Consider the following 16179-nt stretch of genomic DNA (forward strand, 5'->3'; position numbering starts at 1 on the left):
TTCTATCGACATACATAAAGATACTGGTCAGCGTTGATCGATCGCCTAGCCTCTTGATTGCACGGTTCATACTGTTGCGAAAAGAGTTAGGCAATTCGCACATGTGTCACACTGTGTCAAATTATTTAGAGCAAACAAGTTATTGGCATATTATGTTGAATGAAATGACGCAATTAAGAAATGTTTTAGAGTTGTTAAGAGATTAATAAATAAATATTTATAAATTTGTTTTAAAGTATTTGCATATTATGTGAAAGTATCAATAAAATCAATATTTACATACTTAATTTGGAAGAATTTTATACTACAGCTATATACAGGTGGACTAATTATGGTAAAAACATAATTGGCAGTCAGGTAAAATTTTTCTATAATTGCTACAGGACAATACAAAATTGATTAAATCTTATGGTGATAATTACGAGAGAAGACCCGTGCCCAGCAGTGGGACAGTAATGGGTTGCTGATGATGATAATTGTTACATCTATAGGCACATCCATATTACTAGCATACACGATATGTTAAAAATTGCTTGTTATGCGCCTAAATACGTTCGTAATGTTAAACTAAGAATCTAAGATTTCTGCAATTGCATCGCGCGTTTATTCAGTCCTAAGCTTTAAAGAAAGTTCGAAATACAAATATAACTATTAAATATATGTACTATGTTTTTGTAGGCAATATTATGTTTATTACAAATTAACAACTTAAGTTCCATATATATCGGTACAAAACTTATTACGCCACTGCAGAGGGTAATGTTTATCGAGCGTATTTATGTAAGAATGCGGTAGGTATATCTAATTTTTTTTTTTTTTTTTTTTTTTTTTTTTTTTTTTTTTTTTTTTTTTTTTTTTTTTTGTCCCTGTAGTTCCGGGACTAGAATAGGGCTACGGTATCCCCTGCCTGTCGTAGGAGGCGACTAAAAGGGGGCTTCCGGGGTTGCGGGCGGCAAGAGTGGGAGCTCGAACCGTCCAGCTAGCGACCCCGGGAAGGACGGCGGTATGTGTGGTCGCATACCGTCGTAAACACTACATGGTGTGGGAGGAGCGAAAACTGCTCCTCCAGGGTAGAGCCCGATCGGGGCATCGCGCTTGGAGGGCTCCGGTTGTGTTCCGTCGGAGATCCCGGAGTTCTCCAACAAGCGTTGAGGACGGCCACCGGGGGGGTTTTAGTGCGGTAAAAATCCCACATAACCCGGCGTCGCTCCCACGTCGTCATTTTTAGCATGCCCTGCAACCCAAATGGCTTTGACATTTGAGATGTCGTTGAATTCGTTTAAATTATGAGAGTGACTAAAGCTATTTTAGTAGTTTTGTCTTAGTAATTCTCTAGTTTATATCTTTTATATCTCCAATGAATAAAGTCTATTGAATATCTTTATACAGCACATAGTATTTTATCCAAAATCCAAAAGCTGCACCTACCTTAAATCCTTAAAATAATATGTAAACGGATTTATTTAAATTGGAAATAAGTTACCTAAAACGAACAAAATGACCTATACGACATACGTATTTGGAACCTGGAAGTTACTCGTAGGTGACTCATCTTTGCATGTATTATGTTTTATGTCTCTTATTTATGTATGCTATATATGGAAACAATAAGCTATGACTTATCTCTCACTCCACAATATACTCTAGATGTTGAGGTAAAATATATAGAAAACTAGTAAGGAAGTCCGTGCTGACGACGTTCAAAGTTCAACATCAAAATAACAAAAAGCTCTATATCGGCATATATCGGATTATTTTTAAATATAATATAGGAGTAGTAGACGAGCATGCAGTCCACCTGATGGTAAGTGACTACTGCCGCCCATGGACATCTGTAATAAACCCCAGATAGGATTAGATATTCCTACCTGAGGTCGGCCACAGATGCGCCGCTACCCTGAGCACTAAGCTGGAACGCCTCGGAAAAGTATGTCTCACTTACCACACCCTTCAAAACGGAACTCAGCAGCGCCTAACACTACTATTATTAGGCAGAAATAGGTGTGGCAGTGGTGCCGCCAGAGTCGAACCACAAAGGGTTCTATCACCTTAAAAATCGGATCCAAAAGTTTCAAGCTTTAACCTAAAATATTCACATTGAGCGTGTAAAAACACTAAGATGCGTGAAAAAGATAACTAGTCGAGTATAATATGTAACATAGCCTATGTCACTTACAATTATACGTGTCGAATGGCAACTTATGTACACATATGTTTAAATCCGTCAAGCCACTGGAAAAGATACACAACCCTCCATAGTCGGGTAAAAATATATTTTTGTACGAGAATATAGTTTCGTAGAGAGTTCACGGATATAGAAACACTAGATTTACATACGAGTATTGTCGTACGATAAAACGACAAATTGTATTTTATACAGACTCCTACGCATTTTAAGCACCAAATAGGCCGACGGGGATCACAAAAAAGTGACAAATAACTCGTGTAATTAAACAATAGATGACTAACACTTTAATCTTCAGTGTCCAATCCATTGCGTAGTAAGTTACATCATACAAAAAATAGTGTGAACAAAACCAGTATTGTTTCGACACATGTGTTTTCACGACGGAAAACAAATTGGGTTAATTTGTATCGTTTGAAAAGTTGCTACGTGTGTCAGAGCTTAATTACGCTAATCTAAGCCATTCGTGACAGACTGGGGTCTATAAATCTATCTTGTTCGTAGGCTATGTTGATCTGAAGTTTGTATGGAGCATGTGAGTTACAACCAAGCTGGATACTAATTAAGGACTTTATTCGAAACTTAGTAAGAGCTTTTGATGAAAATAGATACAACTAGTTGACCCGGCAAACGTTGTGTTGCCATATAAATAAAAAAATGTTAAAGGTGAACAACCCTTAATATTTTAATTACGATTTCCTAGTTCTGACACAATCCGCTAGGGGCGCTGATTGAAATTTGTATGGGCAAATACGTAAACAAATACCAAAACAGTCATATTTGTCGAAACGTAAAAACTCCTGGGAAGGGTACAGGTCATTTGTCCCATTTTTTACCCATCACAAAAAGTGCATAACGCCGCTTAAGAAGGTTTCACTTCAAAAATGTTTTAGTTGTTATTATTTATCAGGTTGATTGTATTCCGGTATTACATCAAAAAATACCTACATTACTAAGCTACATTGTATTTAATGAAACGTCAAAATTCAATGTCTATTCTAGGCTTAGTCAAGGCTGTTTTATCTTGGTCTGAGCTCATTTCAATTTTTCTATTTTATTATTATTCTATTAAGGATTGTTTCGGCCTCGAGCTACTAAATTTTAATGTTGTTTGGTTTACATTTTTTCTTGCAATGAATAAAACATTGGTGAGGCAGGAAGCATGTTCCTTTTATGGCAAAATGTCATGTATTAGTGTTGGTTACTATTTAAAACGTAAAATACTGGATTGCCGCCCGCGACACCGCCCAATATGTAATTGAGATTCGCATAGGTAATATATTTTTTGAGTTGATATATGCTGATTGCTGATAGTATAAAATAAATTCAAGATTTAAATTCTACATCACACGGTAAATGATAAATGATTTTAACTGAACTACTTAATATTTCGTTGCTACTTGAGTTTATATTCATATTCCTACGATTATATTGATAATACATGGACTAACCAATGTAGATGAGCTTTTTATTAATGACTTAGACCAGAGGTTCCCAAACGTTTCTCGTGTATCGCCTACATTTAGAATAATTTATTTTTGAGATTCTCCAAAGGTTGGCCAAAGAAAGAAATGTCTTTCAAAGTGTCGACGTCTACCGATAGTGGTTTATTGTAGTATTAAGTTGGTCTATCGTTAGTGTTGTCAAGCACTTTGAGAAACACTTGCGCTCAGCCGACGCTGTTTGTATACTTCTGTCTATTATGATGCAATTACTTATGACATCCTTAAAAGCACCCACATAGTAAAAGCTGTCAGTCCCATTTAATCTATTCGCATGAATCGACCGGCTCATGAGCGAATCAAATTGAAGCTCATCTAATTATCAATTTAAGTCACGATTCTCATAGCATATCTTCGACAACCTTCAAGGACTATGTTGACTATATTTTTATTTATGTGTGACTTGTCTTAATAAAGAATGTATTTCAAAATTATAGTTTTGCTCGATATGTTTTACGTTCACGGATTAGAAAATGAGAAATAAATAACTGACGCAATTTAGAAATCTTGTTTTTTTTTATCGAGATTGAGTGAGTTATTAAAAGTTCTCCACGCGTTTTCGTTTGTGTACTTAACTCCGCGCTATTTTTTCTATCTTACCCAAGAAACCATAATATTTTACAATAAAATAAAGTCAATAAATAATATGATATAGCAGTTGCCTGTTTCCGAATATAAACGTTCTGTAAAATTTCAGCCCAAAATCAGTTTTTGCTAATATTAGCCCGTAAAATAAACAGACAAAATATCGTAGTTCAAGATATCATAGGATTACAATACCGCTATTATTCTGGTGTTAATAAACAAATACACGAGTTTAATTTATTTTATAGACATCTCGTTAAGATATTGACGCTCCGTAATAAACGTTTCAATGTCGTATAACCGTAACGAATCGATTAAAAATAAACTGCCATTTGAATCGTTGATTTTAGACTATATACATTAATTTGTACCTACTTTAGCCAACAAGGCTAACATGTTAGTTATGTCCGTTGAGAAATATCGGTTTTCGTGGCAGGGGAGGCTTATCAATATTAAGGGCATGGATTAAGCAATGCGTAAATGCGACGCGCTGTTGGTCACGTGATTTCAACTTCTTAAGCAACGATTTTTGGCAATATCGAGACATTTGTCGTGTATGATTATCTTACATATAAAATTCTCGTGTCACAATGGTAGTTACCGTATCTCCGAAAAGGTTTACCGATTTTCATTAAATTTTATATGAATATTCAGTTGGTCTAAGAATCGGTTACTATCTATTTTTCATACCGCTAAGCATAGATTAGTAAAGATTACTCACGCCTAACAATAAAATGTACCCAGTTTTGAGAATTGAAATAGTTGCGTAAAAAAGTTTTGCCACGTCTCCGTGCTAAAATGTCCCTAAAATATTTGTAATAATTATTTATTTATTACGTAAATTACGTAATTATTACGTAAATTAGTTATTTATTCGTAATTTTTCTATAAAAATGTTTTTATTTGTCAAGGATTCAAAAAAAGAACTTACTAAAATAAGCCATTTGTGGCTTCATTCAATTTCAAGGCGGCGAAGTATCTTTACTAATCTATGCCGCTAAGTGATAAGGGTTGTTCACACTTAACATTTTTTATTTATATGGCAACACAACGTTTGCCGGGTCAGCTAGTTTATTATGTAATTATGTAGTTGTATGTAGTTGTACCTAGATGCATAATAATTATCGCAATGTGGCTTTTTAGCAAAATATGAATTACATTTTATGTCTATAAAAATATAAGATAAAATTGGTCATTACTTTTTCTGCGTAATGACATTATTTTACAAGATCATTATTATATCTGTTTATGTTTTAAAACTTTGGTGTTGTGCATAGAAAAAATAATGGTCGTTCTGTTTCTATTCTGATATTTTTTTTGACGTGCATTTTAACACAATTTTTAATGCTTAAAACCTTCTCAAAGTTTATAGAGTTGGAGCGCGTAATTAAGTAGTATCTAACCTATATTAGGTACAAAGTACAAATATATAACACATACCTATACATGAATAGAAACATTAAGTAGTGTTAATGAAAACCCTTTAACAATTAAAACAAAGTAGCGGAAGTTTCTGATCGAACGACCTTTCACACAGAATCATTCGTTCATTCATTCAGAGCTGACGCTGAATAATGAGCGGGATAACAAACGTGGGCGTTTTGATTGTATTCCATTCAATTGTAACAATTCAAAATCCTTCAAGTGATGGATGGTAACTTACTGTTGATATTTTAACCGACTTTCCAAAGAAGAGAGGTTATCTATACGTCGCGTATATAATTATAATATTACTAGCTGACCCGGCAAACGTTGTGGTGCCATATAAATAAAAAATGTGAACAACCCTTATCACTTAGGGGTATGAAAAATAGATAGTAGCCGATTCTCAGAACTACTGAATATGCATATAAAGTTTGGTGAAAATCGGTAAAGCCGTTTCGGAGGAGTACTGTAACTAACATTGTGACACGAGAATTTTATATATAAGATTTATTTATTTTTGGTACCTGTGTCCAGCGATTATTTCGCGATGTAACTGATCGACATGATTCAAATTTCAAACACCATTGTATGTGACTAGCATGGGGGTCCCATTTCGTGGCAATTGGAAAATGTTCGATAGTTTTTCTGGAAAATCGAGAAAAACCGTTTTTTATCAACTTGCATAACTCGAGTATTCCTGTACCATTTTCAACTTTCTTCTTTTATTCGAATGGTTGTTTCATTGCGGTATTTTCCTGTCTTGACATGTATATAGTCTGATGATTAGAACTTTGAGTTATGGGTTGGAACCTCATCACTACTCCTGTTTTTACATATTTTATGATAACTTAACTATATCATTCACACTACTCACATAACGATACATCGGACTTGCGACTTGTGCTTCGAACTCCAGTACCCTTACCATGAGTTTTCAAAACATCCCACAATTTTACGTTACGTTTACTCAATCCATTATTCTGTTCCGTTTGCTTCAGTAGACTGAGTAAACGTAACAATAAGTAAGTGCTCAAGTCATTTTGTCTGCCTCACATGTTCTCAAAAAGAGAGACAAAACATAAAACGCCATATTGTCAATTTAGTCATTTAATGTTACGTTACTGAAGCTATAGTTCTGATACAATCCGCTAGGGGCGCTGATTGGCATTTGTATGTGCAAATACGTAAACAAATATCAAAACAGTCATATTTGTCAAAACGTAAAACTCATGGTAAGGGCACTGCACGAAAGAATTGCAAATGATTAGGCTACCACTGACTTTACTAACTCCTCTCGCTTGCTTTACTCCAAAAGCCACTTTAACGACATCTAGTGATTGTTACGAACGAAACAGCTCTGAGGGTAGAGCTGTGTCATAGGTATAGACATAATTTCAACGAGTAACGCTAGATGTCACTGTTCCATTTCTGAATCACGTTAACGAAGTTTCGCTGGAAGATGTATTTAAGGATAAGTCATACTGTACTGTGTTCAGTGTTAGTTATATATATTTATATAATATTTTTGTCGAGGATTAGTTCGTTACTGATACTGATCCTTTTATTTAACCCATGGTTAACTAAGTTAACTTAACTCTAGCTTACCACTAGGGTTGCCACCCGTACTTTATAATAAAGTATTGTACGTTATTTCAGGTAATTGTACTCTATACTTTATGAAAACAATAAAGTACACGAAAATACTTTATTTCGCATGATTTAATTTAAAAGTTTAGTCGTAAGTATTTTTTCTTTAAACGAAATTTATCGATTGGTGCCGAATCGATGTCGTCACTCGCCAACGCGACATCCCTTAACTTAAATATATTAATAGAGATATATATAGTGTACTTTATTTCGATACTAAGTGCTTTTTTTCCTACCTATAATAACCAATATACTTATTATGTAAAAAAGGGTGGCAACCCTACTTACCACTACTCTTATTAAGCAGTGCCGCGGTGGTGCCGCCAGAGTCGAACAACAAAAGGCTTTACCACTGTAGAGTAATGAAACTGGAAATAAATTTAGTGATGTGTATTTTGGTCCATTTAAAGTTTTGGAAGATCTTGAACCTAATGTTAAAATTTTACGAAATGATAGAGAGGAAGTAATACATAAAAATAGAACAAAATTGTATCATTGTTAAAAAAAATGCAAGTGTTTTTTTGATTTTTTTTCTGTTTTGGGAGGGCGTGTAGAGTAAGATGTAAGTAGTATATAATACTGACACTTATTGTAAAAGAAGGAATAATAAAGTACATCCGAAACCTATTGAACGTTTATTATTACCGTCGCGGGCCGAACCCTATACCACCTTCAGTGGGCGATAATATTAAATATCTAAGTATTGGTATTTAGATATTATCACAATTTAAACAAATCCAACGACACATCTTCTTTACAATCCTTCAACTCTTGGCTGTGGGGCGTGCCAAAGAATATGACATTCCTACATATACTACGTTAAAAAAACATTACTTTCCAAAGTTTTACCCGATTTAGATTTTTTTTTATAATATAGAAGTAGCAGACGAGCATACAGTCCACCTGATGGTAAGTGGCTACTGCCGCCCATGGACATCTGTAATCAACCCCAGATAGGATTAGATATTCCTACCTGAGGTCGGCCACAGATGCGCCGCTACCCCTGAGGACTAAGCTGGAACGACTCGGAAAAGTCTGTCTCCCTTACCACACCCTTCAAACCGGAACACAGCAGCGCTTAACACTGCTGTTATTAGGTACAAATAGGTGTGGCGGCGAATCACAAAGGGTTCTACCACGTTCAGAATAGATATGATATTGATATATCGTTCTGCAATTATTTGAGGATCCTCAATTTATTATTTCCTTGGCTTATGCCAAGGAAATAATAAATTGGGGATCCTCAAATAATTGATAATAAATTGAGGATTTCCTTGGCTTATGCTAAGGAAATAATAATTTAGTACCTTATTTTCAGATACGAATTAATCGAAAGTATTATACGAACTAAAATATGTTTGTCAATATAACTTTTACTTCCAAACTTATAAAAATTAATAGTAGGTGTTTAATCGAGAATGACAAGTCGACCTACATATATGTAATATGTATATTTTGTACGCTTATAAAGTTCATTAAAATAATCAATGTGTCTTGTCAGTATGTTGGGTAACATGTGATTTCTGGCCTAAGTGTTTTTAATAAATATTTAAAAGTAGGACAAATATAAAATGTCCAAATTATCTGGATATTTTGATTTAAGTTCGCAAAATGTACAAATTATTTTATTTAATTTACGATTTTAATGAAATAATTTCGTAAACAGGATATTATTAATCTATGGTCTGACACATACGTTATCTGTCAATCAACAGTTAAGCAAAAAGTTGTATAGGTCGTGGTTTCCTGTGTGACATTTTACCTGTTTACTAAATAAGCTGTAAAAGCTCGCACAGATAATAATTACAAATTATAGTATCTATTTATTTTTTCTTATTTGTTACTTTATATACTTAGGTATTTATTTTATTTTGTTTATATCATAGACTAAAATATAACATGGTTTATATGTATTAACGTCATTCTTATCTCAACATGAATCCAGACAGACATTTGGAAAAGTAAGACAGACAGACATTTGACAAATAAGGTATAATAAAGTAACGTATAAAATGAATTCAGTGAAGTCCGGTAATTAAATAAAATGAGATGTCAATTGACTTCAATATTAATTATTATAAAGTATATTCATTGACTCACTTGTAAATTAATTTTGTCTAGCTTCCGTCAACTAGTTGTCGTCATTAGCGGTTACTTCAATTAAGTAACTAAGCACAATAAATTGAAAAAAATTGTCATTACCGCCTATTTTTAAAACAAGTAACATTTATGTCACATGTAGATTTTAGTATACAGTTGTTTAAAACTCAATTATAACTCAAAACGACCAAAATTCTAGTTGGATCCCACTGAGGAATTAAAAAATATTTAAGATCTGCGATTAAGGAAGTAGACACATTTCATCAAAAATGATAAGAATCGCATCTTTGTGGTTAAACTTTTAGACAGATTTACTGATTAAACCTTGGACGAAGTCAAGACAAAGTAATCAAATTGGTTCCTAATGCAAAACACATACTTTAGAGATATAATGTAGAGCCACGTACGGGACTATCGAATTTTGTTTTCCGTAACAATCCAAAAAGCGTGCAGATATTTGCAGATTTTCGACTCAGGAAATATGTTAACATATTAGGGGTCTGTTAAGATTTATATTTACGAATGCAACCAATTCTATTTTCTGTTAAATAAAAGTATGACACTTACATGAGAATAGTAACAAACAGTAATATAATATATGTATCATACATTCGTTCGTTTGCTATTGTATTGTGTCGTCCAATGCATTTATTTGTTCATTTAATGGTGCGTTACATTAAGTACCATCATCATCATCAACAACCCATTACTGTCCCACTGCTGGGCACGGGTCTCCTCTCATAATGAGAAGGATTTCATAGATAGGACGTGTACATTAAGTATACGTGCTAATAATGTATTCGGTTAATTTTACTTTAAATACATTAGACGATGTTACATTTTTAAAAGTAGCAAACGCATATGCAACCTATTGACATTAACACTTATAATCAACGCCCGATAGTACGTTTTGGAGTCCTATATGAAGTCGGAAACAAAAGAATAACTTAGAATGCCTCGTATGCGCATCTAAAAACTAAAACTAAAACGCTTTCTACACTCACAGCCCCACACTAGGATTCCCTGTATCGTGGGTGCTATGGACACACACAGAGACAAATACACAAACACCCAGACCCAGAACAGAAATCTAAATTCATGATTTAGAAATCTGTCTGGCCGGGGATCGAACCCGGGACCCTCTGCGCGTCAGACCGACATGGTGACCGCTCCGCCACGCGGGTCGTCAATCTCTTATGCTTTTTAGATTCTCGCCACACGTTTTCATTTGAGTAAAATAGGAAATGACAACATTCTTATAGTGTTAATGTCCAAAAGATGTTGCGTAGTGCAGTGGGCAGCCTGCCTTGATAAAGGCAGCGTGACGTAATTTGCCAACAAACATAAATTGGTGAATCTAGGATATTGTGAAATATAGCGAATTTGGATTCATCTTATTTACAATTTATTAAAATGTCATGTCGAAATGTTTATTTATCCGGTTCTGTCACACCTCTTGATTGATATTAATGATTGCATTTAATTTATTATCTGTTAATGTAAGAATATAAAGGTGAACTTTATAAGTAGCATTCGTCCATCATCATTTTAATCTCTAAATTGATAAACAAAATGTAGCTCCAAAAATGTAGCATTCTTTTTTATTTTAACAATTTTTTTTTCAAAATACGAGTATTATACGTTTTATATATTTCGCACTGGCACAAAACTAAATGGTACATAATAATCATTAAAAGAAAATATTGTAAATAGAACGTAAGAAAAACAAACACGAGACCATTAACAGATCACACTACGAAAGTCCGTTATCCTGTGGAATGGCGAATCAGACAGATTTCGAGACTACTAGACGACCTGGCTATAAATATCCAATATTATATACACCTTAAGCTCACGCCACGATACGCAAACACCCCTTGGAGTAGCAAATCAGACAGATTGCTAGACCATGAGACCACCTGGCTACAAAACGCCGTCACCCCGCGGACTGGCAAATCAAACAGATTGCGAGACGGCGAGACCACCTACTTAACATAGCCAATGTAGCCATACACCCTAAGATTACGTTACAAAACACCATCACCCCGTAGAATGGCCAATATGACAGATGACAGATGGCGAATCCACGAGACCACCTAATTACAAATAGTCAATGTTATATCATTTATAGGTACTATAGTTACGGTATGAATCACCGCAAATCTAGCAAATTATGAGACTGCGAGATATAGAGACTATAACCTAGCTACAAATAACCAATATTATGCCATGCTCTATACACCCTAAAGTTATGCTATAAAACCATCACCAAGTGTAGTGGCAAATATGACAGATTGCGAGACCATGAGACCACCTAGCTAAAAATAATCAACATTAAACCACACATGGTGACGCTGTGGTTCGCCATCACCCCGTGGAGTAGCAAATCTGACAGATTGCGAGACCACGAGCCCAGGTGACATGGGCCGATAAGCCGTGGCCTTGTCGCCTCGGTCGTATAAACTTGCGAAATGACTTACTTGTTAGAATGTTCCGCTGATAACTGATAACTAGATTGTTTTGGACAGGTTTATTGTTGTGTTGTAATCGCCTTTGGTTTAGCTTAGAGTTACAAGTTATTTTATTTTTAGTTAAATTCAATTTCGGAACCCGTTTCTCCATCTTATATAAAGATGAAATTTTGTACGTTTAGCTAATATATAGGGTCTATTATAGATTGATTAGCTCTATTGATAGACTGATACCTACCTAAAGGCAGTAGCATTACCTATAATCGACATTACTTATTCATTATTTTGCGCAGCCTCTACATATTTACGATCTTTTATTTTTAATACCGTTGCAATTTAGTCACTAAGCAGCGGATAATAACTTTTGTACGGTAGGATATATATAAGTATGTTGTATCATTTATTGAATTCGAAAGAAAGCGCTAAAGATACTTTCTAGACTACTCTCATCTTTTTCTTTCCCCTTGCGCGTAATTCCATCATAATCATAACTCGTAACCCGTGTTTAACTTCTTTCCAGGATCTGCGCTCGCTGGTAAAATCGAAGCATGTCCAAGGTCTAGAGATCCACGATGCTCACCGCACGCTCAACAAGACGAAGGTTGTGGACATGGTGGACTCCGCCAGAGCCACCATCAGCTCTTCAGGAGGCGGGCCCCTGTTCCTGGCGCTTCCAGCTCACCCAGAACTCCTCGCTAAGTACTACGACTTACGGAACCTAGTCAAGAAATCTGATCTCATGATGGTGCAAACACACGCCCTCGGGCTCGTTAAGAAGATGACCTACCACCCGAGCAGGCTGAGCGGGCTCTGGGATATGATGAATACCGTAAGTTTTGTAGCTTCTTTTTAATATCACTTAACAAGCAGGTTAAAAATATTCAGGCCTCCATCTTTAACTTAAATAGTCGCCCGAGGATGCCTAAAACCAAGATACGATTCATTGGCACCCATGTAGGATATTAGTAGTTGAATCTCCACTTCTCATTCGTGAGGTCGCACGTTCGAATCCCAGGCCATTGATTTTTCAGTTACGTACCAATTATACATTAATTATCACTTCCATGAGGAAGATATCTTCTGTTAGGTACCAGTTAATACTGGTTAAGATATCTTCATTTGTGAGAAATCTTGTCTGAGAATTCTTTAAAAAAATCTCAAGGGTGTGTGAACTCTACCAACCCGAAATTGTCTTGACTTTCACTCTAAGAGCTCCCTGTGCCCAGTAAGCCAATAATGGGTTGACGACAACTTAACATAAAATAGCTAGATTATGCTATAAATATAGCTATTATATATAGCTACAAACTATAATTATGTGTCCGTTCACACGCAGTCGTTTCAAATCAACCATAAAAATCATTCTGCAATATGCTCCCAGTGTTTTATTAATTGTCTTCCTACTTATCGAGTTTCCGACTTCGATTACAGAAGTCCTCATTGCCGTCCTCAATAATTCAGCCACTAGGTCAAATCATATAACTATCTTAGATCGAGATTATAATATTACATAATAATATATTTTGGACGCGAATGCAAAATTAATGCGGTGTTATGGATGTTTGTTGAGCGGAATAGTTTTGTGCAAAATAAAATTTTATTAATGGGTAAAATTAATTACTTACTTTTTAAAAAAAAAAACAAAATATTTAATAGTCAACGATGACAACATTCATCTATTTAAGAATTTTTATCAAAATTAAAGTTGTACAAGTGGTGAATTAACATATTTATGCAAAGATACAATATTTAAAAAAATGTCACCATATAATCAACTTGTAACAATTTTTAATAAAATACGATCAAAACATTTTCAATCGCATCATGATGATAAAAGAGCACCGTTGCTTATTAAAAAAATAAAAGACCTATAATTAAATATACCTCCTTAAAACTATTGCCCTATAAAAAGTGTAGTTTTCGGGGTGCCTTATAAATACATATAAATATTAATTAGGATTATCATCATATGAAAGTAATTGGTTGAAGGTGGTAGAACCCTTTGTGATTCGACTCCGGCGGCACCACCGCCACACCTATTTCTACATAATAACAGCAGTGTTAGGCGCTGCTGTGTTCCGGTTTGGAGGGTGTGGTAAGGGAGACATACTTTCCCGAGGTGTTCCAGCTTAGTCCTCAGGGGTAGCGGCGACCTTAGGTAGGAATATCTAATCCTATCTGGGGTTGATTACAGATGTCCATGGGCGGCAGTAGCCACATACCATCAGGTGGACTGCATGCTCGTCTGCTACTCCTATATTATAAAAAAAAATCTGCATTAAGGAAAAAATAAAGTACTTACCCAGTGCCTACTCAGTATTTTTCCTCTTTCCACATAACCGCACTCAATTACTTTACTTACAGCCTATCTTTGTGTCATATAATATGCGAGTTATTCTTAGATGCCATTCGTTTGTTGCAGATCCGGTAAAAATTTACATTTATTTCCAATTATATTAATATCACGGATACAAAGTTGCTTTAAATTATATTAAATGATGTCATTTGTGCTATTAGCTACATATATGTAAACAATTTGTGGTGTAACTGTAACAATAATCATAATTTTATAATAATAATATGACATTAGGACATACGTACAGACGTACATACTTAGAAAATAATTTATCTGTAAGGAAAACTAAAAAATGACTTATTTCTTATTACATTGAGTAAGTATAGTATTATTAAAATTCAAGAAGAATATATATTTTAATAAATATACATTTAGTAGTGCAATGATAAATTTAAAAAAAAACTGCGCGTTCCTATTTCTTTACAAGAGTGTTAAACGCTGCTATATTCAGGTTAGAAATATGTGACTAGGGTGAGATACTTATATGAGGCATTCCTACTAAGTTCTCATGGATAGCAACGTCCCTAACTACGCGACCTGAAGTAGAACTCTAATCCTATAGTTGATAATTGAAAAATGCTACTCAATTTTATGTATCAAACTATAACGGCAGTAAAACAGTGCTAAATGTCTCCTACGTAGAAAAATCTGGTCCTCATTTCAACACAAGCCTATCAACATATCAACAGTGACACATTACAATAGAGTTATGAAAGTAAACATTTGAAAAATCCCCAAACCTGATTTGGGAAGATCGAAGCCTAACAACTTGCTAAACTGTGAATTCTAAACTTCAAAGATGCACCTGTCGTATGGCCTAGTTGTGCTAAATGAGAATCGCATTCATTACAATGGATGCCAGGAAAATAGGCTTTATAGTGTAGAGAATATGAGCGAATGGAGCATATAGCTGGAATTTTTCTCGTACTTGTTCGCCTTCACTCTTCAAAGGGGTCTAGACAAATATGTAAGCGCGGTGAGACAAATAGAAATTGTAGGCAGGTTACAAATTACAACGTTGTTAAAGAATTACACTCTTGCTCAAGTTGTAAACAGTAAAAAATATAGAAGTTGACGGTGCTGGCCACCTAAGTTTTTTTAAAAGTGGCCAGTAACGGCGATGGACATCTGTAATTAAATTCCACATATGATCGAAGTCTTACGTGGGGTCAGTCATAGAGTTACCCTTAATAACTCTTTAAGTTGAAAAGCCTTAAGTAAAACAACAACCTTACCCCACTTACCCCACAACACTTTAAACCAGAATTCAATAACTATAGTGATTTTGCCCCAAAATTGAACCACGGAGTGATCGTGTATCTACCTAATGTCGTGATTTGGTTTAAGGGATGTGGCAATATGTACTTTATGATACGTTGTAGTTTAGATTAGTTTTTAGCTTGATGAAAATTACATTAAATCATCAAAATACAGCATATTATTATGTAATATCAACAAGTACAAAATGGCCTATAGCGTCTTCGACGGGTCCTACGTAAACTGGTGCAAGTGCGTTTTCACAACTTTACAGTAGAGCGATTTGAATGTTCTAATGCGTGTAACTTTAACATTATTCAACGTACATAGTAAAAATTTTAAAATTGTATAATTGAATCCTTTTGAAAAAAAATTGCATTATAGGACCCTTCGCTATACAGAATTTATGATCATAGCAATTAAACAAGTTGTTAACTTGAATCTTGCAAATAGAGCAGGCGTTTACAGGGTGAACATAATAGTGGTAATAAATTATTCGACGTAAGATGTATGTGCGTATAAATAATGATAGGATTAATTTAACTTACCTTTAAATACTTGTATACGATTGCTGATTGCTACGATACTTAAACCTCGGGCAAACTTGTATTAGTACCTACCTACTAGTACAGGTGTCGGCAATATTTTGTA

At 34.8% G+C, this 16179-nt stretch overlaps 1 protein-coding gene across 1 annotated transcript in view; it reads left to right on the top strand.

The window, feature by feature from the left end:
• LOC140744152 (uncharacterized) overlaps positions 1-16179 on the top strand; it is a 47812-nt gene that overhangs the window by 21014 nt on the left and 10619 nt on the right. Inside the window, exon 2 of the mRNA XM_073075632.1 lies at positions 12436-12744. Coding sequence (XP_072931733.1) covers positions 12436-12744 — 309 coding nt within the window. The remainder of the gene's footprint in view (positions 1-12435; positions 12745-16179) is intronic.

Source organism: Epargyreus clarus, unplaced genomic scaffold (genome assembly GCF_041222505.1).
Source record: "Epargyreus clarus isolate Ecla_fem2 unplaced genomic scaffold, WU_Ecla_fem_2.2 ptg000008l, whole genome shotgun sequence".
Taxonomy (NCBI): domain Eukaryota; kingdom Metazoa; phylum Arthropoda; class Insecta; order Lepidoptera; family Hesperiidae; genus Epargyreus; species Epargyreus clarus.